This window comes from Galleria mellonella, unplaced genomic scaffold (assembly GCF_026898425.1).
Source record: "Galleria mellonella isolate WM207_F2 unplaced genomic scaffold, CSIRO_AGI_GalMel_v1 utg182, whole genome shotgun sequence".
NCBI classification, from domain to species: Eukaryota; Metazoa; Arthropoda; class Insecta; order Lepidoptera; family Pyralidae; genus Galleria; species Galleria mellonella.
In genome coordinates this window covers 1,803,257-1,830,264 of record NW_026442023.1, presented here as the reverse complement: position 1 = coordinate 1,830,264, position 27,008 = coordinate 1,803,257, and the positions used below count along the sequence as shown (strand labels likewise).

General features: G+C 38.4%; 1 protein-coding gene across 15 annotated transcripts in view; it reads right to left on the bottom strand.

Moving 5' to 3' along the window:
* Positions 1 to 27,008, bottom strand: part of LOC113512992 (spectrin beta chain) — a 79,549-nt gene that overhangs the window by 15,419 nt on the left and 37,122 nt on the right. For 14 of the 15 annotated variants that reach the window (XR_008252702.1, XR_008252705.1, XR_008252697.1 and 11 more), the window contains exons 3-30: positions 24,229 to 24,380; positions 22,756 to 22,929; positions 21,799 to 22,087; positions 21,234 to 21,405; positions 20,654 to 20,782; positions 19,773 to 19,985; positions 18,872 to 19,069; positions 17,264 to 17,393; positions 16,556 to 16,705; positions 15,565 to 15,704; positions 15,210 to 15,334; positions 14,477 to 14,607; positions 13,564 to 13,709; positions 12,631 to 12,754; positions 10,935 to 11,185; positions 10,128 to 10,287; positions 8,916 to 9,054; positions 8,042 to 8,223; positions 7,339 to 7,453; positions 6,907 to 7,031; positions 6,195 to 6,385; positions 4,600 to 5,762; positions 3,947 to 4,208; positions 3,296 to 3,500; positions 2,609 to 2,803; positions 2,134 to 2,370; positions 1,485 to 1,672; positions 549 to 772 (exon numbers count right to left, since the gene is read on the bottom strand). Coding sequence is in view for 2 of the 15 variants with exons in the window: in XM_052893651.1 (XP_052749611.1) it covers positions 549 to 772; positions 1,485 to 1,672; positions 2,134 to 2,370; positions 2,609 to 2,803; positions 3,296 to 3,500; positions 3,947 to 4,208; positions 4,600 to 5,762; positions 6,195 to 6,385; positions 6,907 to 7,031; positions 7,339 to 7,453; positions 8,042 to 8,223; positions 8,916 to 9,054; positions 10,128 to 10,287; positions 10,935 to 11,185; positions 12,631 to 12,754; positions 13,564 to 13,709; positions 14,477 to 14,607; positions 15,210 to 15,334; positions 15,565 to 15,704; positions 16,556 to 16,705; positions 17,264 to 17,393; positions 18,872 to 19,069; positions 19,773 to 19,985; positions 20,654 to 20,782; positions 21,234 to 21,405; positions 21,799 to 22,087; positions 22,756 to 22,929; positions 24,229 to 24,380 (5,910 nt within the window). In the remaining 13 variants the exon portion in view is untranslated. Of the gene's footprint in view, positions 1 to 548; positions 773 to 1,484; positions 1,673 to 2,133; positions 2,371 to 2,608; positions 2,804 to 3,295; positions 3,501 to 3,946; positions 4,209 to 4,599; positions 5,763 to 6,194; positions 6,386 to 6,906; positions 7,032 to 7,338; positions 7,454 to 8,041; positions 8,224 to 8,915; positions 9,055 to 10,127; positions 10,288 to 10,934; positions 11,186 to 12,630; positions 12,755 to 13,563; positions 13,710 to 14,476; positions 14,608 to 15,209; positions 15,335 to 15,564; positions 15,705 to 16,555; positions 16,706 to 17,263; positions 17,394 to 18,871; positions 19,070 to 19,772; positions 19,986 to 20,653; positions 20,783 to 21,233; positions 21,406 to 21,798; positions 22,088 to 22,755; positions 22,930 to 24,228; positions 24,381 to 25,516; positions 25,652 to 27,008 lie in introns of those variants that run through there. The other variant, XR_008252701.1, reaches the window with a different exon arrangement.

Sequence of the window (27,008 nt, the reverse complement as noted above, 5' to 3'; positions counted from 1 at the left end):
TACCGCTCATGCGTTGCCGTTTCTGAGGACTTAGGTGTTATTCCTCTGTACCCTGTAAATTCACTGCCATCTTCCTATAAAGATGAAAAATACTAAGAGAGACAGGGATATCCACACAGATGACATTAAACATCGAAAATTTATACATGCATACATGTTAATGATTTTAATACTTATATATTATCTGTACTTTTGATGTTTACGCACACTCAGAAACGAGCGAATTCCACTCTAATTGTCGTCCACTTTGTAAAAACTGTGTATTCTGATAAAATAAATAATTGTAAATAAACTTAATTGGCCGCATAGTTCTGGCATAGAATAAATCACCACTTCCTTTCCCGTGTGTCTTAGTGGTCGAGGGATGGACAGCAAGGTCCCTCTTTTAACATCACCACTCATCAAAATCAATCAAAAAACAAATCAAACATATGTCTAACCGAGGCTGCTAATCCGCCTGCCATGCGTGGTATCCCCTCCCCCCTCATAGAACAAGGTTTATATTCAGCAGTGGACAAGTAATGGATATGATGATGAAACAAACTTACTAAGCTGCAGGTTCTCCCAGCGCTCCTCCCACCTGCGCAACAGCGCGTTCCGTTGGTTCGTGAGCTGCAGCAGCTTCTCCTTGATGTCAGCGGAGGCGTAGTGCTGTCTAGCCAGTAGTTCTTTCCCGAGTGATATGCACGCTGTGAATGTGTCCTCGCGGGTATCGATTTCCGCTTTCAACGATTGGTGGTTGTTCATTAGAAGTTCCACGCCGCTTACATCTCTGTTGGAACATAATGATATTTAAGTCAGAAGTGAGAAGTAATTGTTTGTCATGATATAGACATGTGATGTGTAGGGAAGAAGGGAATGTGGCAAGAAAGGTATTATAATTAATATCGATAGTTTTAAGTACATAGAGCGAGAGTAAGGTCCAAAAAGAGATGGATGGAATGTACGAAAAACGGAATGGAGAGAAAGGGAGTGATTAGTAGGACAACTGAAAATAGAGATAAATAAAGAAAAAAAAAATATATATATATATATAAATATATATATATATATATATATATATATATATATATATATATATATATATATATATATATGGGTACATTTCATTTCATTTTATACTATTTTGATGTAAAAACTAACTTTGCTAGGTGGCTACTGTCAATGATTTGTTTCACAGAATAACTACTTCAAATTATTTTTTTTATTTTTCTGGTTTGACCTTAAGTTTTAATATGTTCCAGTTGTTAAGCCATCATATTGTGTAAGATCTATGTGTACACTTGAATCATTCAATATGCATCGAATCAGAATAAATAAATAAATTCAAATTGAAAAATGGGTTGTATGTATATTATAGGAAAAGTCAATAAGTTACATGGTGATACAATAACGTTATACATGACGTTATAAAATGTTTAAACTAAATTTCTTTAATGTTAATTCGAGTGCGGTCGGTATGTTCAGTGCGAAGAGGGTGTTACCTGGGCTTCTCGCCGGTGTTCATCTGGCGCACGACGTCGTCCATCCAGAGCGCGAGCGCGCGCACCTGCGTGAGGAAGCGGTAGAGGTCGTCGGCGTCGAGCAGCTTGCCGCGCCGCGCGCCGCACGCCGCCGTCAGCGCGCGCCACGCCTCGCGCAGCTCCGCCTCGCGCCGCGTGATCTCCAGCGCCTGCGCACCGCATCTATGGCTGATACACACCTCCACCCTCCCGTGCACGTCGCCTAGTGCCCAGCTCGACACACATGCATACTGTTTGTTACTCTCGATATTACGTTGTGAAACGCTAGCTTCCGGTATCAATTCGATCGTCAACAACGCCAGATTCACTATGTGGCATATTGTATGATTATGGGTACGATTATGTGGCATATGAAGACATATAAAGATATATAGAATGTCTTTTTTTTATACAACTTAGAATGACAAACAAGCTGACGGCCCACCTGATGTAAAATGGTAACCGTCGCCTATAGACATGAGCAGTACCATGGACATAACAGAGTATACCGTTTCGCCCATGATACCCCCCATGCGTTGCCATTCCTGAGAACTCAGGTGTTATTCCTCTGTACCCAGTAAATTCACGCTAATGTGACGTCAACCCGAATCACAAGTGTTACTGGGCGCACCTTGTCGCCGGCGTAGGAGGCCTGCAGGCGGGCGCACTCGGCGCTGACGGCGTCGACCTGGTGCTGCAGCGTGGCGAGGTCCTGCATGAAGTTGTGGTGCTTGCGCTGCAGCGCGCCCACGCTGATGGCGTCGCGGCCGAGCTCGTCGCTCACGCCGCGCGCCTTCTCGTTCACGCGCTGCAGCGTGTCCTTGCAGTCGTGGAAGTACTTGTGCAGCTCGCGCGACGCCGCCAGCATCTGCAATAATATTAGTAATAAATACCACACGACTATTATATGATATGCGATATTTTATGAGAGGTTTAGCGCGGAAAGTAAAGTCCAGTTTACATTACAATACCACAGAATTAAACAAACGAGAGTTTTTTTGTAAATACATACATACATACATATTATATACAGAAAACACTCAGACTAGTACAATGCTATTTGCATTCATATATTTTGTATAGTGCATAAATATAGCACCACAAACCTGTGTCCTGGTCTCGATGAGCTCGAGGAGATCCTGCCAGGTCTCCTTGAGCCCCTCCTTCCATTGCGCGATCGTGGCATTGTCCGAGTGGCCCATGGCTATCATCTGGTCCGCGATCCGCTCGGCGGTCGCCACACGTTCCGAACCCACTGCTTGGGTCTCGCGGGCGAACTCCTTGAATCGTTCCCACAGCAGCTGCCAAGTAAAATGTTTATTAGTATTTACTTTTTGTACGAAAGATTTACAAGGTAATTGAAAATTTTCTGTTGTGAGTATAATGTAGCATAAAATAAATGAAAAGACATAACATAGGTGTCAAAGTATGAAATAATCTACACACAAGATATAGGGGTGCAATAATATTACGACTATTTATTTATTATTGTATTGGTGAGGTATCGTTGAGGTTGTCGGGGACGTCGCAAAGGTGTAGTTCCATCATGGAGTCGAGGTGCTGATGTATTAATGTATTTAAGGTATTGAGTACTAATAACTAATAAATAAATAATAAGGATAAAATACAGATCAGTTGAATTATTGTTTTGAAATCGCAATGGTTTTTAAGGGGATATGGACGTCAACCTGACAAGAAATTTAAAGGTATTAAGATAGTAGTGTGACATTGAGGTGTCGTACGATGTATGTATGCGAGTGCGTGTGCGTGTACGTGTAAATGTGTGTGCGTACCGTGACGTGGTCGTAGTCTTGCCCGAGCTCCTGCGAGCCGGCGACGAGTTCGCGCTCGGTGATCCACTGCTCGAGGTCGTCGACCTCGCGCGACAGCTGGAACAGCCGCAGCGCCTCGTCCAGCTTGGCTCGCCGCTCGCCCGCCAGGTCCTTTAGTCCCGCGTACAGCTTATCCACCTGCGACTGCTTCACCGAGATCTGCTCACTGCCGACACAAACAACCGATCGATCAAACCATCGTTTTATTTACATATGCAAATATTACAAATAACAGAAACGAGAAAGGTCCATTTTAGGCCAAGTCATTGTACAATATCACAAAAAAAATTGTCAAAAACATAAAGACTTTGGAGAAAATAAAACAAAATTACTTTTAATACATTATTAATTGTTGTTATATATATATATATATATATATATATATATATATATATATATATATATATATATATATTGATTGTACTTCTATTTAATATGCATATTATTATTATTATTTGTGAATCTAAAAGATATTAAATATTTTTGTCTAATTTTAACAAATTACACAAAAGACAAATATGAATTACATATAATAATAATCTTAATATCACTATCCCCAACCAGGTTCAATCAAAATAATATTAATGGTGTTTAAATAATTATAATTAGTACCTGAGTGGGTGTTCCTCCGCAGTGAGTTGACGAACGGTCTCGCCGAGCTGCCTGATGGTCTGCGCGTAGTCGTCCACCGCCTGTTCCAGGATCTCGTGCTTCTTCATCAGATTCTGTGCGGAGATCTCGTCCTTGCCGCGGTCCTCCACCATCATGTACAGTTCCTGCTCACTCATCCAAGCCTCCGCCTCATTCGCATCGAATAGGTACTGTTGAGCCTTCTCCCATTGGGACAGGTTGCTCTTGCGTTGTTCGATAGCATCTACAATAAACAATTGAGTCTAATTAATTAACGAGAAAGACAATTTTGCAACTCTATTCTCTTAATCCCATAAGAAATTATTTTTTATGTGACTTAGAATGGCAAACAAGCCCATCTGATGATAAATGGTAACCGTCACCTATAGACATGAGCAGTACTATGGACATAACAAAATATACTGTTTCAGCCATGATACCTCCCATGGGTTGCCATTCCTGATGACTAAGGTGTTACTCCTCTGTACCTATTTACATTTACTTAGTTAAGAATGCAAACGAAAGCGTATATAACACATATAATGATGCAAAAAAGAATCAATAGTTGACCCTGAGTTCTTTATATACTTGATATTTTAAACCTAATAACACATATACAGTAACCTTTAAGTTACCTTTAAGTTCTTGCCATCTCGCCGTGAGCTCTTCAATGAGCTTCTTGAACTCGGGAGTGGCTTCATGTCCCTCGTCGATCAGCTTCTGTCCATTCGCAATCACAGTTAAGATTCTTGGCTCGTGGTTATCGGTTTCAGTCTTAAGCGACTGGTTCTTCTTCTGGAGCATTTGTACATTGAATAGTGAGTTGCCATAGTCCGTGCTGGTGGCGAGCGGCATCTTCTCGTGGATCCACAGTTTCTCATCCTCTACGTCGCGGCGGAACTGGAACGCCTCCTTCTTCTTCGCCAGTTGACGTTGGCGGTCCAACAACGGGGCCTTCAATTGCTCGAATCGCTGTTCCACAGACTTCTTCTTCTCCTTTATCTCCTCCATCTTATCAGGCACTGTCTTCTGCAAGTACTCCGCTTGGGTCTCCAGCTCAGTCACCTGTTTCGCTTTGACGGCCATCTGAGTCTCAATCATCTGTTGCTTCTGCATAAGAATGTTTACAGATGCTAGATCAGTGCCAGTGTCTGTGTTCTCGATTTGCTTCTCGAGCTCGTTCATCCATGAGTCGATATCGTCGCACGTCTGGTGCAGCAACACCTCGCGGTTGGCGTCGAAGAGACGTTCACCTTTGTCCTTTGTAGTTGTTTGCAGGTTTTCGAATTGATCTTGCAACTCCTGCATCTTCGGTGAAATAACTTCCACGAATTCCGGTTTTTGTTTCATCAGTTCCTCGGCCGCGTTCTGTACGGCAAATAAGCGTTCCTTGTTAGCCGCGATCTCTGCCTCGAACGCTTGATGGCGTGTCCATTTTGAGTGGATAGTTTTCGCCGAGCGGTAGGTATCGTCTTGAGCAGTGACATTTTTTTCTTGCACCCACTCTCCGAGTTCGTCGCAGTCTTGAAGGAACTGGTGCAGCTGTAGTTGATCTTGGAGTTTTTCCATTTGCTGTACAGCTTTTTCGCGGTTGGCGTTACGCCTCGCCTCGATATTTTCGGCTTTGCGTTGAATCTTGTCGGCATCGAAGTGCCTCTCTTCTACGAGACGATTGGCGAACTGTACAACAGAATTGATCTTGTCGTCATTTGCTTCCATTGTCGTAAGGAAGGCTTCGTGTTCTTTGATGAGGTTCTCAGCTTGTTCCAAGTTCGTTGGTGGTTCAGTCTTTGCCAACCTGAGAAATAAGAAATATTACGTGAAAATAATTCTTTACATTGGTTATTTAACTAAAAAGAATTTTGTATGCAGGAATGGTTACAATGCTTAAGCAATTTTCTACATTATACGATTAATTAATCTTATTTATATAGTTCGTCCCATAGTAAGTAAATATTGTAGTCATTAATTTCACAGACAGCTCATGTATCCTCAACATGAAGACTATGACAGAGTGCAACCTAGTATATTCACTCTCATATAAACAAGTAGAAACTTCCTTCGAACAGAAATATATTTCTGCTTAGCGACAGAAATGGATAAGATAAGCTATAAAATATTTACGCTAACGACTTCGTACAATCTTAGTAGTAAACATATATGCAAATTCAACAAATAGTGAATTGTAATAGTGTAAATGTTGTAGTGAAATAATAAACAGCTACGTTACCTAAGTTCCTGGTGCGCGAGCAACACCTCGGCCTGGCGAGCGTCACGCTGCAGTAGCTGCAGCTCGAGGCTTTGCGCCAGCAACTGCTGTCGGTTCTCCCACATTTGCTGCAGTTCCGCCCAGCCCTCGCGGAGTGCCTTCAGACGCTCGCGGAGGAACATGTACTGTGGGTCGTCCTGGGTCGACGGTTCCTGCACAAATATGAAATTATTTACTAACAATTATAATTTTATGATGCCCAAACGATTATATTATACATAAAATTTTAATTAGAGTTTAGTACGAAACTTTTTCTTAAAATTTTAGCAAAATTGACAGTCCCCCCCCTCTCCCCACCCGTGTCTCATTTAAAAATATGCAATTAATGGACGCCACCTATCTTCATTAGCAGAAAATATACCATATGGGGGAAGGGATTGTTAATAATGGGATCTAACAGCTCCATTACTAACAATATACCCTATCAGGTTGACCTCCATGTGGTTTCCAGAGGGAAACCATTGTGGTTAATTCTTGTGAAATTCGTCACGATGGGCTAACTGACCTGCTTTCATCCTCACCTGTCATCTATCACTGGTACCCCGTCAGCGTATACCGATAGTGCAGGCGGGGTATCCATATCAATAAAAATCATATCCATAAAAAAAATGGTATATATATATATATTTTTATAGATGATAATGGATATATGAAATACTTATATCACACTCACCGCAGTAATCTTTTCTCCATATTCCATCATCTTCGCGTACTCGTCCTTGTAGTTGTCGATCTCCTCCTTGATGGTCTGGTGCTGAGACAGCAGTTTCTCCGCCTCCGCCAAACTTGATGGTGTATCTACAACATTAATTTATGCCATTAAATTCGACATTGAAATATAATTACTAGTTTAGAAAAATATATAATATAAAAAATATATTTCTACAAAATGTATATTAAGATTATACCATCTTCAAATTCTGTCAATTAAAATCGCTAATAAATCGGTTCACATTTGACAATTCTCTCATTATGAGACAATGACATTCCTCATAACATTAACTTCTTCAAGCTACTTGTGTAATCACACTTTTTTTCAATAAGCTTTAATTTCTCTATCATTAATAACAAATAATACAATTGAACAGCTAGATAAAATAACTACCTTCGGAAGCGACGTCGGTCTGAGTCCTGGTGAGCCAGGCTTGGAAGTGGTCCACTGAGCGCAGGAAACGGTGGAGGTCGCCTGCTTCCTCCAGTTTTGCGTCGCGCTCTTTGAGCTAAACCATATCAAATTAATGCCATTAATTTATTAAAAAATAAATGTCAAAGCTAAAGGCGAAATTTTGAACAATACTATATGCTTAATTTTTTTTTGTCAAGAAAGAATTTTAAAAACTATTTTCATTCTACTTCTCCATTAATTAATGCTTGTATTTTTTTTAAATTTTTGTTATAATATACAATAAGGCTCAATATTAAATATCTCCTTTTATGATCTTACAATGGATATAACTCCGCCCTCTTAGATTTTTTTTTATACAACTTAGAATGGCAAACAAGCTGACGGTCCACCAACTTACCACCATGGAAAGTAGTAACCGTCGCCTATAAACATGCGCAGTGCCATGGACATAACAGAGTATACTGGGTCACCCATGATACCCCCCATGCGTTGCCATTCCTGAGGAACGCACGCTTACTTAGCAAACAAATCTATCGATAGATACGTTATCACTACCGCACTTATGACATGAAACACACAGCGAAGTCTGTCGTCCCGTTCTGTCGTGGGTTGTATCAACTGATAGACTCTTTGGGCACTTGTCTACAGGAAAAATGCGAGTTGTAAAGTGAGGTGAGCGTACCATCTGCGTGAGCTGGTCCCAGTTCTCGGTGATGAGGTGCACGCGGTCGCGGATGAGCTGCGCCTCGTCGGGGTGCTCCTCCTCGATGGCCTGCGCCTCGCTCTCCAGCGACGAGATGCGCGCCTGGATGGCCGCCAGGTCGCGCTCCATGCCCGACAGCCGCCGCTGCAGCGTCATCACGCCTGCGACCACACATTCTATCCGTTAACTAGCCGTCACTCTCCTCTCACGTGGCTTATGACAAAAATAACGTATTTATGATTCATTTATATACCGGACTTTTTTCCATAAGATTTTTTCGTAAGGTTTTTTTCCATTTGGTAAGAAATTTTAAAAAATATTAGGAGGTAAAAGGGGATGGTTAGTAATGGAGTCTAACTGCCTCGTTATTAGTTCCCTGGAAACCATCGTGATTAATTCTATAGAATTCGTCACAATAGGCTAACTGATCTGCTTTCATCATCACCTATCATCTCTCACTGGTGCCCTGCTAATGTATACTGATAGCGCAAGCGGGGTTACCATATCATTATCGCCCATAAAAAAATTAGGTTATTTGAATTCCTTGGGCGGGAAAACATTCACATTTACATACGATTTGAAATAGGAAACAAATTGATGTAACGACTTTTGTAGTCTTCATCTCTCTGTTTTAATATAATTATGTAAGCAACATAAAACAAATAATGCTATACAATCTTCCAACCGAGATTTCCCCTAGAAACCACATGAAATTATTCAAAAACAGCGTATTAAGGTTTCTTAAGGGTCGGCAACGCGCATGTGATGCGTGTTGCTGGTGTCTATAAGCTACGGTAATCCCGTTTAACATCAGACGGGCCGTATGCTTTGTTTGTATAAAAAAATACATTACCGTTGAGGTCCATCTCCAAATCCCCGGTTTGTTGCAGGATACGCTTCTTGTCCTCGATCCAGGAGACGGTCTCGCGGCATTCGATATGGAATGTCTGCACGCCTTGTGCTGATTTCAACTCGTCCTTCTTTTGTTCCGCCTACAGCAGAACATAAATAGTTTAAATGTAGACAATAACACACCAAGAGAGTTATTTCAATTTGAAATAATTATTTATTATTTGGTTATATTCGTACAACATAATATTTTAACAACTGATATTCAATATTGTATACCAGGGAATAATAGAGATAGAGTTACAAGTTTCAACTACAGTATGAGCGAGACAACTGCTCCAGTATTAGGTCCGGTAAGTTTGTTTAAAAAGTATTCTTCTCGTAAAAATGTTTACACACAGAAACATGACATTTGTTACATAGAGTGACAACCCTGAATCTGCATAGAGTGGCATCCCAGTCGTGTTGCCTCACAATACCTCACAGTCAGCGTTCCGTGTTCGGTCTGCTTCTAAGAAAGTTGCCGAATCAGAGGCGCTATCGCGAACACCTGACCTTCCTCGCCCAGGTGGGCGGGCACCTCACCAAAAGATTTCAGAATTGATTCATCCATTGTGGAAGTATCACATAGTTGTAATTAATTATGAGAATATTTAATTTAATAATTTTATATTAGAATTAAATATATACAGTTGTAAATTGCATTTTTTTTACAATATTTGGCTGTGGCCTCTGTAATTGGTTAGAACATTTTTGTATATGTCTGTGTAACTCTGTGGCGGTTAGGTAGAGTAGAGACGAAATTTTCGCTACCTTACCTAGATAACACTGAGTTCTCCTCATGATATATTTTTTGCCTTTTTAAAAAAATACATTTACTGTAGTATTATCTATGTATATATACAGATAAAAATAAATAGTTTCGTATTCGTGTAACTGTTAAGTTTCTTGCGGGTTCTCCTCAACGGGTAACAACATTCCAACCCAGCAGTACAATCATAAAAAATTTACGACTTAAAAGAGCTTGTAAACAAATCTATTCGAATGAAGATTATTTCTATTCTTTTCTAAATATGTTTATCTGTATTGGTCTCGGTGTTTTCTAAGTGTAATATGAATGTATTTGCAAATAAGTGTATGTGTATTAGTTGTGTAGTACAAGTGTGCTATGTTTGTAATTACAACTAGATGTCGCTGTATGTACTATGTACGGTACCTTGTCGCGGAGCGCAGCCCAGGCTTGGTTGAGGTCGGCCTGGCGACGCTGGATGTGCGGCGCCTGCGGGTGCTCCACGTGGATGAGCTGCCGCGCCAGCTGGTTCACCACCGCCACGCGGGACGCGTTCGCGTTCATCTCCTTGTCGAACCCGTCGTATCTGAATACGGACACAAAAACATAAAAAAAATATTATACGTTTTGAACATCGATACCAAGTCTGGCAAGGATCGGACTTACCTGTTAATTTTCAAAAAACAATTTTATTAAATAATTTTCATTCTTTATGCGTTATTAAAGTATTTTTTTTTTAAATAATCAGAAAAAAATTGATGAATTATTTTTGAATATTGACATAATTTCGATGTTGCCACACGATTCAGAATGAACTAGTATTTGCAATGATTTTAAAAGTGTAAAATTTTCTATAGTCATATAAAATATCTTTTAGAAAAGTATATATTTGTTTGCCTCATCATTACATACATTATATATATATATATATATATATATAAAAAGAAAACAAATCTTAATTTATTTGAATTTGTTATTTCGATGCAAACATAATTTTGAATTCAATATTTTCAACACAAAATCAAGCAAAACGAATATTTTTAATTGGGGTCAATTCTGAGGTAACATTTATTTAAATTTATCCATAAAATTATCTCTTTTATTTGACAATTCAGCAAAATATTTTTTGTATTAATATCGCCGGGAATAAAGTAATTGTAAAAATGTTGTTTATAGTGGTTGTTAGAGTGTTTATGTCGGTGTGATGCGAGGCGAGGCGAGGTAGCGGCGCACCTGTGCTTCATGATCTCGACGTCGTCGATGTCCTTGGGCGGCAGCATGGTGTCGAGCATGCGGTCCTTCTCGGCGATCCACTGGTGCGCGGCGTCGGCCTCGGCGCGCAGCTTGCAGAGCGAGAGCGCGTCGAGCAGGCGCTGCTTGCGCAGGCGCGCCAGCTGCGCCAGCTCGGCGTGCCGCGCGTCCGCCGCCGCCAGCCGCGCGCGCACCGCCTCGCTCGCCGCGTCCTCGGGGCTCAGCGCCGCCGCCTGCCGTCACATACTCATTCGAACCATCGCGCCTATCAACTCCGCCCAGAGGTCGAAACCGATTGTTAGCAGTGGAGTTTGACAGCCCCATTGCTTGCAATATGCCCTATTAGGTCAACCTCAACGTGGTTTCCCCTGGAAACCATCGTGAACATTTCTCGTTGAATTCGTCACGATGGGCTAACTGACCTGCTTTATCCTCATCTATCATCCTTCACTGGCGCCCCGTAAGTGTATACCGATAGCGCGGGTGGCGTTACCATTTCATTATCACCGATTAAAAAAAAATTCCGCCCAGAAACACAGAAGCTTTCTAGTATCACAGACATTACGGAACGATCTCCCTAATCTACTGGAGACTTGTTAAAAATGCAAGCTACCAGTCACATTGTTAGCAATATATCCCTATCAGGTCGACCTCCCGGTGGTCCGCCTTGGAAACCAACATGCTGAATGCCAAGTGTATTCATCACGATGGGCTAACTGACCTGCTTTTTCATTATCACCTATCATCCCTCTCTGGTATCTCACCAGCGTATACCGTTAGCTTCCATTAAAAAAACACCTCTTTCATAGCTACCATGTGTAAATATTTATCATGATTTGTCATATATTAACATCTGTCACGACGACGTGTCTACGTATCTTAATCTACGTATATGGTTCAATATTAATTTTTTATTACAACAGTTGAAAAACCACAATATTACATATTCCAAGATAACATGAGAAATTATTTCTCCGACGTCAAAAAAGCCGAAGGGAACTGTCTGTGATCCCCATTATGTATAAATATTTAAGAAAAAAAAAACAACCCATTATTACCCCTATCATTATTTTAAGTATTCTGTCTATCTAGAAAAAGATTTTGACAATAGTTAATTCAACGTTGGTTTGATTGTGTACAATCAATAGCCTATTTACATCTTCAGTTTTATATGTCAAGTAAGTAAATCTTTGACGAATCAGTGTTCAAAATTACGACAATGAGAGAAAAATAAATAGGTACAGCCTACCACTTTTGTACTAGAACCTCTACTAGTTGGCTCTTCTGCGACATTGTTACCATAAGGTACATTGTGTCCCTTTATCCATAAGAAGATAACAGTGCTTGATGGCATTCTATTATTAATTTGTTGTCTTGTTATTTCCTAGTGCTTTTAGTATTGTCACGCTGTTAGACAAGAGTCTAATGTCATAATCATTAACCATCAACATATGTACCACTACCGCCGACTCAGTTAATACTACACATTGGAACATTGAAGTGTGCTCACCAAGCAGTATGTGTATATTCATATTAAGGTCTAAGAAAAATGCTCCCAGTTCTATAGCCATCTGTGTATATGTGTATAGTTTATATTCTCCAGATTAATCCCTTTACTCTCTTTCGTTTGCTTTACTAGTTTAAGAGGAGCTATTTTCACTACAATTACAAAACATACCTGTTGTTTAAGCTGCTCGATAACGGTGGCGTAGTTCTTGAGTTCGTCGGTGACATCCTTGTGTTTCTTCAGCAGGCTCTGCACCTGAGACTCGTCCACACCCGTGTCTTCGGAGGACACCAATCTGAATATTTTTTGTTAGATTAATATCACTATTATATGTATCATTACTAAGTAGTATTTCGCGAAACATGGATAGACTTTGGACTACTGGTAATCCTTAAACTGTATTATTATAACACCTGATATACTTATTAAATAGCTGACTATATAAAAACAATTTTTTTTTAAATTCATATTATAGAAATTAATATGACACAACAAGTTAACCAGAGATTGTTAGTAATGGGGTCTAAAACCACCATTGCTAGCAATATACCCTATCAGCCGACCTCCAAGCGAATTCCCCTGGTGACCATCGTTATTAACTCTTGTTGAAATCGTCATGATGGACCACTTGATCTGTTTTCATCTTCACCTACATCACTCACTGCTACCCCGCCAATGTATACTAATAACGGAGGCGGGGATACCATTTTATTTCTACCTATTAAAATAAAAATAAAAAAACACATTTATCAAGTACGTCATGATAAACCAAGCGAACCTGACTTCATCCCCACCAATCATCATATCGGTATGATATTATCATGGCAAAGTCACCTTAACGTTTTACAACTGACCTGAGCGAGGGGAAAGGGATTGTTAGCAATGGAGTTTGACAGCCCCATTGCTAGCAATATGCCCTATTAGGTCGACCTCCACGTGGTTCTCCCTGGAAACCATCGAAAACAATTCTTGTTGAATTCGTCACGATGGGCTAACTGACCTGCTTCATCCTCACCTATCATCCTTCACTGGTGCCCCGCCGGTGTATACCGATAGCGCGGGTGGGGTTACAATTCCATTATCACCCATTAAAAAAAAACTGACCTGAGCGTGTCCAGCATCCAGTTGTCGATGTCGTCCGCATCGGCAAACAGCTGGTGGTAGCGCACGGCGGCGTCGAGCCGGTTCTTGCGCAGCGCGACCAGGTCCAACAGGTGGTTCCATTGCGACAGGATGTCGCGCAGCCGCTCCTGTACAGCAAACCATCACATTGTACGATCTTATTTAACCTTTAATCCTTTAAATACATTCTTCCGTGTAATAATATCTGACACTAGCATCACATTAAAAAAATCTTCATTTTCTATTAGTTTTTAACCTGCTATTTCGTACACATGGATTTCAAAAGCAGAAAATGTACCGATTTCAGGAAGACATGGACACGTGTACCTAATATTTACACTTTGACCTATATCTGTATAAAGCTTCATAAGGATAGGAGTTAATCTCTAATTAAAAATCTCTAATGTAATATTTTAAAGCTCAGTCATTATCATCCTCATTTCAACTTGTAGTGGATAGACCACTGCCGGATATAGGCTTCCTCCAATGTCTTCTAACGTGTGCTATCCTTCGCTTTTCGAAGAGTGGGGGGAGGGCACAATATATGGGTCCTTTTTATTGAAGAGTTTATATTGTTAGTTTGAGGAGTTCGGGGCGCGTACTCTTATTAATCTTACACTGAAGGAAGGTATTTATGTTGTATGTATTTATGTAGTATATATTTTAATGTAGTATGTATTTATGTAGTATATATTTTAATGTAGTATGTATTTATGTAGTATATATTTTAATGTAGTATGTATTTATGTAGTATTTGATTAAAAATTCGCGATGGAGTTTGAAGAGGTTGCAGTGTACTATCATCTATTTTTCGGAAAGCGGAAGATCGGCAACTAAACGTTGATAAATGTGGTGTTAGGCTAGTATTAATTGTATATGTACGTGCAATGAGTACCTGTATTCTGTCGGCGCCGAAGTGTCCCTGCGAGACGAGCTCGTCGCCGACGGCGGCCACGTCCATCAGCTGCGGCTCGTGCGCCTGCACGTCCGCCTCCAGCGCCTTGTGCTTCGAGATCAGCAGGTACACTGCGCACACAACCAGCAAAATTTATTAGTAACGGGAAATAGTAACCCAATTGTTAGCAATAAACCAGAGTATATTATATAAAAAGTAATATTATATATGGTAACCTAATAGGTCAGGTTACCTTCGCATAGTGCCTTCTGTAAACCATCGTCGTTAATTCTTAGTGAATAAGTCACGTTGACGTATCACGTGTGATGTGTCCCAGCATAGAATAGGCCATCCCTTTTCTTTCCTGTAGGTGTCGTAAGAAGCAACTAACGAAGGACGAAGGTAAGGACAGCAGCGTCCCTCTTAAAACATCTCTAAATCCTGACTGCAATTGCTAACACGCCTGCCAAGCGTGACAACTACTGCCCCCCCCCCCCAGCCTTGTGTTCAGCAGTGGAATGTTAAAGGTTGATATGATGATGATGATAAATAAGTCACGATGGAACAACTGACCAGACTTCATCCTCACCTATCACTTATTAACATTTACCACGTCCCGTCAGTGTATACCGATAGAGCACAGACGTTATGTAACATTACCATTTCATATCTATTATAAAAAATATTATAAAGCAATATGTTTAACATTTACCCATATATTAATATTACTCACCAGTAGTGAGGTCGTGGCCGATGTCGTCCACGGAGACGATCTGTTCCTTCTCCTTGATCCAGTTTTCCTCGTCGGCCATGTCCCAGTAGAACTGCCACAATTTGCGGCTGTCCTCCAACCGTTTTCTGTTATGTAACAAAGTACATAGTAATTATAACTATAGCAATATTATAATATAAAAATTGTAAATATTTTCTGATGATATTTGTGCAGTTAAAACATCCAGAGGTAGACTTTGTACAAAAGTCGATTGGTTGGGTACCTCTGTCCCATTCGTGTTTCAACCGTGAAGAAGTTCAGAACAGTGAAGCTACCACTCTTGTGTAGAAGTACAGGAGTGTGTGCGTGTGATTACCTGCGCTCGACGGCGAGGTGCACGAGCTCCGCGTACGCGTTCTCGAGCTGCTGGATGCGCTCGACGGTGATGGCGGGGTCGCACGGCCGGTAGCCGCCCTCCTCCTGCTCCAGGAACCGCTGCGACTGCCCGACCACCACCTGCACATCGCCACCCACAACTTACTCTTATATCTTAACTCAATTCACAAAAGAAGAGAAAATTTTCTGTACTAATATTACAAACTAGCACTCCGGCATGATCCGAACGTTTTTTTGTAAATACTATAACCCATATTACTTATTAATATTGTAATAGATAAAAGAATTTCCAAAAATATAAAAAAATATATACCTTTTATACCTTTTATGTGTATATTTTAATCTGTACTTTATGATATTGTATTTCACTTGAATTGTTTATATGTCATTATTTATTTTTATGTTTTTGGGTGCAACAAAAAGTTAAATAAGTAAATACATAAAATCTTTTCAATTGGCATTTTAATAACTCAACTAAATATAATTGGGATAAAGAAGAACATAGGCTACTTTTGTTCAATATAATTATAATTAAACTTTGTTGCAAATAAAAACTAATTACTACTGTTAAAAATTGTTATAAAACATAGACATTATGTTTTAGCCCAATATTCAATATCAAAAAACAACCAGCAATGTTACGATCATCACTTTAAGAAAGACAGTGGAATCAGCAATTAATTATCCTTGAAGTATTTATATATATATGTAAAATGGAGGGAAAGGGATTGTTAGCGATGGGACTAAACAGCCCCATTGTTAGCAATGTTACTAATCAGGTTGACCTCCACGTGGTTCCCCCTGGAAATTATCGTGGTTACTTCACGTGGAATTCTTCACGATAGGCTACCTGCTTTCATTCTCATCTATCATCTCTCACTGATGCCCCGCCAGCGTATACCGTTAGCACAGGCGGAGTTACCATTTCATTATCACCCCTTTTTTAAAAAATATGTATAAAATGACGGCACCTTGACGCGTTCTCCCAGTACGTTGATGTCGGCCTCGACGAGCGCGTGCTTCTGTAGCAGGTCTTCCACACCCATCAGATGCTTGCCGTAATCGTCCGTGAGCAGGCGCATCTTGATTTCTTCCATCGAGTCCAGGATGTACAACATTTCCTGAGATCATTGAAAATAGTATATGAGTACCGAGATCTTTTTAATTTATGATTGTTTATTTCCATTAAATGTTTTCCTTTTTTAAATAAATATGATCTTAGATTGAAAAGTATAACTTGAAGTTGATAATAAGAAGCGTAACTCGAAATTACGGCTAGTTATGTAAAAAACAGCTATTTTACTTTAGATGTTCATAAGACATGGCTATTTTCTGTATAAATCATTTCAGACATTGTCTATCCACTGCTGAACATAAGCCCTCCTCATATGAAGAGTTTGGCCCGTAGTTGTCACGCTTGATAACCGCAGTTAGGCTTTTACAGATGTTTTAAGAGGGATGCTACTGCCCACCCCTTTACGAAGTATACGTCTATTTGACGACAAGCAATTAATGTTATATAGGGACGCCTGTAATACCAGGACCGACAGTGATCATTCAAAAACAATATTTTCATGTGTTTTATAAAGATTAGGTCAGTTGCATTCAATTGTTAATCCCTTTACAATAATTATAAGGTACAGTTTCGAATGGAAGATAAAAATAAATTCTAGAGGTACCTGGAAGTTCTGCTGCAAGTGCAGAGAAAGTTCGAGTCGAGCGCGGCGGGCGCGTAGAAGTTCCAATAGATATGCCCACAAACGCAATACATTGTCGCGTCGGGCCGATACGCGCTCCAAATCGTGATACCTGTTGAAGAGAACTATTGTAACCAATTTCCAGTTAAACACAATTTTCCTGTTAAAGAAAAGGTTTTTTCTGTATTTCCAAACAGTTAGAGGTTCCAATCTGTTTATATTTTTTCCAGCAACTTCAAAAAAAAAAGACCCGTTGTAAAGCGATTTAAAGGATACCCTTTTTAATTAATTCTATACAAATTTTGTCAAAACTGGTTACTGAACACAGCGAAATCGAAAAAACATTTCGCCAAATAAAAATTGACTTTCAGATTTTTTTTTGTTGAACAAAATCTTAAAATATTAGGTAATATCTTTGCAGGTTGAGTGTAAATAATACCTTATTTACACTCAACCTGCACAGGTAATAAACATGAAAGAAAGACACATCACCAGTAATTAACATAATTCTTGTTTGCAGTAGAAACAAGAATGATTCCTTTAAATTCTTAGAATTAAGTCAGAGGTGGTTATTTAAAACAAAATGCAAATAAATCTGAACCACTAAGTCTGGATGATTCTACCGCATTATGAATTCACATAATATCATACTAATAATCTATTTGTTGTATTATGAATTGTCTTTTGCACAATTCATATATTTTCTTATGTTGGCAAAAATTTAAGAATAGAAAAGAAATATTTTTTTTATATTTATTCATATTATATATTATTATTATAAACTCTTTTAAATAATTAATCAATCCCTCGTAAGAAGTATATATCAATCAACTTGTACTTATAAATAAGTCACAACATAAATCTTCTGAGATAAAAGAAATAAAATCTTGTAATTACAAGATTTTATTTCTTTTATCTCAGACATAGTAATTATCTATAAAAATAACATAATGTCACATATTTTTCACCACATCTGCCCTTCATAGGCTTTCTGTTTTTACCCAATGGTTAGCTGGTAGAGAATGCCATATGGCATTAAGCTCGCCATTTGTACAAAATTTTATTGTGCAATAAAGAATAAATAAATAAATAAAATAAATAAATAATCTCAAGAAAATGTTACAAAATTTAATTATGAAAATAGAACTTATCCCCAGTTGTATAAAACACATTATCCTCTACTGTACACAGTAGAGGATAATGGATAATAAGTAATAATAAATGGATAAAAGGATAAAACATTATTACATTATCCTCTACTGTACACAGTAGAGGATAATGTAAAAATGTATTTTGTAAGTGTAACTCTGGCAGTTTATAGAATACTTTAGACTGCCTTAAGAAAAGTTCCTGAAATACCTCTACCAGTCGTGTACATGTCATGTAAATAAAAAAAAAATTGTTTTAAGACTCGATTGAAGGTTACAAATTACGCTAGTAGTGCATAACTTATAGAACTACTCATAACTGATATTCGCTACATACATCAGACTAAATAATAACGTAATAGACTGCTTTTTACCCCGGTCAATCACCATAAACCGGTAACACGGACGAAGTCGCAGATAAAAACTAATAAAACGTGAATACCTCTCGGCCTGCAACTCGGAGCAGACGCCGACAACAGCCTGCACGCGCTCTTCGTAAGCGAAGATGTCTGTCTCGATGGCCTCGTGCTTCTTGGCGGCCGCCTCCACCGCGGCCAGATCGAACCCGAAGTTGTCCTGGCTCACCAGCCGCTGATTCTCCGACAGCCATGTCTCTCGCATTTGTGCTTTGCGGTTGAATCTAATGAAGAAATAAAAAAAAATGTTGATGTATTTAGGTATACAAATTTTAAATAGTTACACACAGTTCTTCAACACTAAGAAACGATTGCATGCTGTGGCTTCATATATCTTTATTGCACAAAAGTCAGTAAAGCGATGCCTTTGCCTCTCGTATTGCAAACAATTGTGAACTGCGATAACTGTTTACCATTAAATTGACCATATTTTTTATTGGCATCTTTTTTATATTAAACAATTTTGTTTTTACATCAAATTGAACAACTCATATCCCAGTGTTGAAAATTCCTACGTAATGGGGGATAAGGAATTGACAGTAATGGGAATTAGTAGCTCTATTGGTAGCAATACACACGATTAGGTCAACCTCCTTGCGGTTTCCCTTGGAAACTATCGCATTGAATTTTTTTATACCACTGAGGTGGCAAACAAGCATACGGCCCACCTGATGGTAAGCGGTTACCGTAGCCTATGAACGCCTGCAATACCAAAGGTATTACGCGCGAATTCCTGTTGAATTGGTCATGGTTAGCCAACTGGCGTGCTTCTATCCCCATCTATTATCGCTTACTGGTGCCCTGCCAATGTATACTGATAGCGCAGACGGGGATGCCATTCCACTTTTGTACACTAAATAATATCTCCCACCTCTCGATCCATTCAGGTCAGCTTCAATATGGTACAAATGCAAGAGTTAATGTTACCTGGCGGCGAGCTGCTCGAGCTTCTCCTGGCGGATGAGCTCCTCGCGCAGCGCGAGCTCGCGCTCGTGCTCGGCCTTCTCGAGGCGCTCCCAGGCGCGGTTGATGTCGTGGATCATGCGGCCCTCGCGCGGCGTGTACGGCCGCTGGTTGGCGGCGCGCATGCGCGACTGCAGCGTGAACAGCACCACCTCCAGGTTGCCCTTCTCCACGAACCTGCGCGCGTGTACAACCTCGTTACGTCACGTCTTACAATATTACCACTATGTGTCACTGTGGCACCCCATAGTGTGAAAAATCGGCAATGACGACGACATTATGTACCCTCCAAAGCATAAACTTACGAAAATTACGATCAATTTTAAATTATCCAAACATAAATATGAAAAATTCAGAGCTTTAGAACCTCCAAACTGTATTTAATTGTCGTTTAACTGAGCTATCATCGCTCACACATGTTATAATGAAATAATTTATATTTTATATATATACATTATTAAAAAAATTAACAATATTACATGTCTTAAAAATAATTTGAAAAAGTGGCAATTATACTATGAATTGGGCAGTGAAACCATAAAAATATCTATTCAATAATGCTAAAAATTAAGTTTAATTCAAGAAGTATTATTTCTATTTTTAAGTTGTTCCGTCTAAATCTATTACTTCTATATAACAGTTTCAATCTATTGTTCTTTAGGTTAACCTATTTATAAGTAAAGTTATATAACTACTACAACTTTGTAAATAAAACTTAAAGCAAATATTCTTAAATCAAAACCGTAAAACTCTCTTCTATATTATATAGATAGATAGAACATTGTAGTTAATAAAGATTTGTACCTTTACTAACTTAGTAGTAAGTAATTGTATAAAAAACTCACTTGGGTGGTTTCTCCACAGTGCGGTAGTTGGCGAACTGTATAAGTTGTTGTCGTACTCCTTCCAATGAATTGGCGAAGGTCCTGTCGCCCAGCGCTTCGATGGTGCGCTCTATCCATTGTAGCAGATCGCTGTAACATTAATACGACAAAATTATGAATAAGTAATTAGTTTCAACTATTATTACGTGAAATAGGGCAACTTAAGAATAATATGCAATTAAAACTTAGGATTACTTTGCTTTTTTGTCCCATTATTTGAGGCTGGCAAGTCCTACTTTCACCCTATACTTTACATTTTTAATCAATGTTGAAATCTACTATTTCACTCGAAGGGCAGCATAACGCTGAGCTGGAACCATTTCTTTAAACATTACCTAACGTAATTTAATCTATTAGAACAATAATATGATATTATGTACGTGTTATAAAGTTCCAACAAGAAATCACAACACAGAGTAAAGTAATATTCCAAATTCAAAACTGCATCTAGCGGGTATACTTCCACGACTGCAAATAACTAGTACTGACTAGTCTACATTAAGTGGGCACTAAATACTTGAAATGGTGATGGTGAACTGACCTCGTAAGTGATTCGTATTCGTGCATCATCTTTTCATTCTCCATCGCTATGCCGACCACCTTGCCGATCCTCTTGCCCTGTACCGTCTCCTGCTTCAGCTTGCTGAAGTAGTGGTAGTATGTCACCACATATGTGATGATGGATTTTTCATCAGGATGGTCAACAGCAATGTCTGTAAAAGGACCAAATGAAAATTTGAGCAATTTAAAAAAAAATATAATATAAATTAAGAAATGATACTTTAATGAACTTTTCTAGACAAGTCGAGTCTATTTAATCAAGTATATTCATTAAACTTTTAAATCTAGAAATAATCTGCATATTCTATTATGGTGCATATGAAAGGTCCATAAAAAAAATATTAATTGTAAAAAGTATCAATTAAGATTAAATAGACTTAAGACTCCAAAAATCTCGATTTTCTAAATGCAATATTCTGTGAGGCATTTTGATATACATCGAAAAAGTTCAATGGGAAGTCTATATCAATTTATGTACGTATAAATTGAACATAGACCTGTGACATACACAATTTCACACACAAACAACTTAAAGTTTATATTACCTTCAGCATCAAGCAATTTAGTAAGTCCGAGCTTATCCTCGGCGACGTTGAAGGCGTTGTTTAGATTGTGCAACGGGTTGCTTCTGTGCAGTTTCTCAAACTGTATCAGGTCGGGTCTGTGCTTGTGTATGATCGCGTTGAACGCCAACCCGTCGCGCCAGGAGGTCGTGAAGTTGCGTACATTCACGTTGTTGTATCCGGCTGTCTTCATTTGACACCATAATAGCAAAGCGTCCTTCGCGGACTTTGTCTCTTTATTGTCTGTCTCTTCGATTGTGATGTCTTGGATCTGAAATGTTCAAATATATATAATTACTACTACTTTATATTATAATTATCAATCAAAGGTAATCCTTTGTCTCTTGAAGGTAGGCAGAGATAAGGATTACACAATCCATCTCATTCACGTGCATGATCACGTACACGTTAGGATACTTGCTAAGAGATTAAAGGCAAACTGCCATAATAATCGCCGCTCGTCATATACGTAGTATGCACTTCGCCACGAAAAGCGATAATTGTAACTTCATAATTGTTTTTAATGAAGAAACAAAATAATAAGTTGATTTTTTTTTTTTTTGTTTTTTATAATAGAAGACATTTTAGAATTCTTTTTTTATTCAAAATAGTAAACATTAATAAAAAAAATATTACATTTTAAAAATCGACTTGATTTTAATTAAAATGAAAAAGACGATACCAAATATCTTTATTTCCCCTGTTATATTTATTCACATATGGATCGACATCCATGTTTGTTACGAATGACTAAAAACCATCGTGGTTAGTTACTAGTCACGGTGGACCGATTGATCCGACTTCATTCTCACCTATCGTCCCTCATTCACCTTGGCAGCGTATACCAACAGCACAGGCGGGACACCGTTCCGTTTTCATGGACTAAAAAAATACCATGCAATTATGTGTTGACAAAAATAATTAAAAATTCAATTATACCTGGAAACGAAGTATAATCGTCCAAATAAGACCGAGGTTGAGTCTCGGGTTCCCGTCAACGATATCGTGGGAGCCCATGTTCTCCAGGTGCACGCGTTGTTCCCGCAGGAACTGCAGCGCTTTGTCAACGTTCTCCAGGCAATGGATTCTCATCTTGCCTTTGGTCGGGCGAGGCTATAGACAAATTATAATCGTTAAAATCTTTTCACACATAAATTCAAAATAAAATATGCACTCATAAATATGGAAAATATAGTTATGTTAATGTTGAGGTCATATAATTCATTCATAAATATCTATAAGTTACTTGTTATTTTCACTTAAATATATTAGTGATAGTAGCGTTATCTTAACAATTCAATAAATAGATAAAAATGATATCCATACAAACGTTTTGCATTTATAAAATAAGTACGGATAATTGAGTAGAGTGGCAACTGGTTTCTCTCTGCCTATCCTGTAGGTAATTTGACATAGAGATCTATCCATAAACCAGGGAGCTTATCACAAGCATAAAAACCAGACGGGCTTAAGTCATGTGACTACAAAAGAGCCTATTTGGACTATACTTTAGTGCTAATTTGCAAATCGGCTTCATTTATTTGTAAAACTTTTATGTTTTAAACGTTCAGACTAAGCCCCTAGATTAAAGGTAATAAATATATGTATTTCTGACAGACTGATATGGGACAAAGCACTAGGACACCTATTGCCCCAGTTATAGTCATTGTGTAGCTCTAGACTAAACACTATCGCGTATAACATCATTTGCCCTAATTTCTGGAGCTATTCGACTAATTTTAACATCGTAAATGCCTTGAACATTTAGTAAGTGTTCAAGACAAACATACACTAATGGAGTGCAACTAAAAAATTCGCCAAACCAATTTTAGCCCATCAATGGAGATCTAATAAATAAAATTCGTTGAACTACACATGTTTTGTACATTACTCTTATAACAAAAAGTAATGCAATAGTTTCTTTGAATAAATGAACAAATTAATTTTGGTTTGGATATCTGTCAATATTCTACTTCCTCGATATTGGAATAATGTACTTTTATTTTAAATTTTAGCGCAGATTTGGGTATTTGTAATCATTATAATTTTTCTAAGCATTAATTTTTCTCAAATTGGAATTATGACATAGACACCACTTGGAACCAATTTAATATCATTTCTTCTGTATCAAACTGGGTTCACCCTTTATTAGATAAGGGTTTCGTCATAGATCTTCCATTTGACCTAGTCCTTCACCATGTGCAGGTCTTTCCAATTGTTTTAATAGAATCATCAGCCCCAATTTTTGTTTGATTTACTACATTATTACATAACTTTCTTATTTCTAACTAAACGACACTTCCTTCAAGTATATTGCCTACAAGATTTTAAGAAGTTCTAGCCCCTGAAGAAAGGGTCCCAAAGTAGACTAAAAAAATAAATCTTTTGATAGTGGTGCTTAAATGTTCTCACCAGTCTCTCTCCCGATAGCACCTCCAACAGTTTGATAAGCATTTTGCCGTCTCTCATGTCCACGTATAGATCGCCGATACGGCAACCCACACGCACCAAATGTGAGTTCACCCATTTCTGGAAAGTCTTCTTTTGCACGCTTTCTCGTTCGTCTGCAATAAAAATGCCATCGATTAAACAAACTTACAGGAATAAAGGAAATTGTTTTTGAAGGGAGGACTTTTGGCTGTAATTTCCATAGTTAGCAACTACATCACATTTCGTTTTTTTACAAAATTTAATGGGGATCTTATCTATTTATTTCGTTAGTAGTTCCGGTGGATAGAGAAGGAATAATCTATTCTATGCCAATTACCACACGGTCATGTTGTCTGTCACTACATTTACGACCATAAATCAAAGAGAATCTCGACCAAATAATCTACAAAAAAAAATACAACGGACCTGGTTTTGAAAATAGGAAATTTACATAATAAATGTGCATTGCAATTAGGAGAAGAAAACTATATAAAAGGGAATGTTAACACATTAACCGCCAGTGAGGTCGACCGCGGCGCGGGGACCAGATGGCAGGCTTGGGAGCCGTTTTCGTGAGTGGAGGGTCCCCGCAGCCGTCCGCAGCAGGCTGTGCCATCGCAATAACTCCTACACAATACAACCCTTGGTGTTGGATTCCGTAAGTAATATATAGAGTAATATGATACACGGATCATGTCGCAGTTCGCATGCTGTGGAGCGGAAAGCTCAGTGGTCCTACTCGTAGATGCGCGAGGTAAAATTATTTAAATAATAAATTATTATTTATTACACAACGCTCTAAATATAATTAGCTTTCGAATAATATATAATAATGCTTCCTGGATCAAACGGTATGGGAAATATGTCACAGCGAAGGCTAGTGAGTCATTCAATGACAATATACTAAAGTTAGCTCTTAATATACAAAATTATCTGTATTACGCCAGGTAAGCGGCAGAGTCAATAGAAGCCCATGCTAACGGCCTCTATCCTTAAACAAAATTAACTTATAAAACATTATAATTTATATGTGAAATATATTTTACACCTGTCCTACTTTGATAACTCTGATCAATTAATGAATTTACACAGTTCCTAAGTACTACCATATCACTTCTATACTAGCAATAGTTTATTTTTTTAAAAACCAAAACAAAATAAAAATATTTTAACGTACTAACAAAACGTGTGAAAACAGTATCAAATTGTGTGTCACCAGTCACCACAAAAAACAATGAACACTGCACTATCTTATCGCAACACTACCAACCTCTGAGTTCAAGTACGACCTTGTCATAATATGCTTCCAGGCCGGGCACTTCGATGTCAATACCTCTCTTGATCAGATCGTAGCACTCCGTGGATGTCATGTCGCCAATATCGGCTGGCGACTGACTGATTCGCCTCACGGGCGAAAGAACGGGACCAATTAGAGCGACAAAATCCAACTGGCCCACAGAACAAGGATATTCGATACTAACGCTCCAGATGTCGACAACTCTTGGACCGGATTTATTAACAAATAATTCAATTGCCAACACATACAATGTGTAATAATATATTAAAAACGCCTTCTAGAATTCCATATAACATTGGCGGGCGTGATACACGGAGGTAAGTAAACACAAGATTAAATGAAGGTTTAAATTTGAGATATCAATACAGTTACAACATCGCTGATAAAATATCTGCGTAAGATTTTATGTTGTCCAGACATAAAATCTTAAAAGTGAACGATAATGATGGTACACTGGTGACTGCGCCAAATGTTTACTATCCCATTGTTATATAGGAAAACGGAAAACGAACAAATGATAAATTTAACTATGTATCGTAGGAATGCGTTAGATATACTGTCGTGTAAAAACAATACCTACGATGAATATAACACATAAAGTTTAAAATAAAATATAGTATATTAATTGCTACATATAAAGGCGATGAAAACATAGATCTTTGTATTACTCCATCAATTAGCAATAAAGATTTAAACATTTTTCTCTGCAAAGAGAAAATACTTAGTAAAAGTATTAAAAAATATTTGTATTTATAATCAAACTGCATTGTAATTTTATAATATCGCCATCTGGTGATAACAAGATGACGATCTTGCTTATTGTATCCCAACTTTAAGTTCCCAATATCAATATTAATATTGGTTTAGACTCTAGACTAATTTATAGATTCACATATTTATTTAATTTATTTATTGTATATAAACGCGTATATATACAATGTGAAATAGATTAGTACATAATTATAACAAATTACCTAATTATTAGCGGTAACAACTCAGTTGAACAACGCTTAACTGTTGTCCGGGGACTTCAAGATCGAATCCCGAATTACCTATTACTACATTATTAATGAATTACTAAACCTCAATTTAATTACCAGTTTGAAAATTATTATCACTTGCTGCGGAGGACACGTAAATCCGCCATCAGCCGCCGTAAGACACGTCAAAAGCTTTCGTTTTATCACGAAACTTTTGACACTAGAAGACGAGACTCTTATACAAGTATAGTGCTAGTAGAGATGGGGGGGAAAGGTACTGTTCGTATTAGGGATCTAACAGCCTCTTTGTTAACAATATACCCTATCAGGACGACCTTCACGCGGTTCCCACTGGAAACCATGATAATTAATTGTTTATGAACACGTCACTATGGATGTACTGACCTACTTTCATCCTCATCTATCATCTCTCACATGTGCTCTGTTAATGTATATCGATAGCGCAGGTGGGGGTTACAATTCCA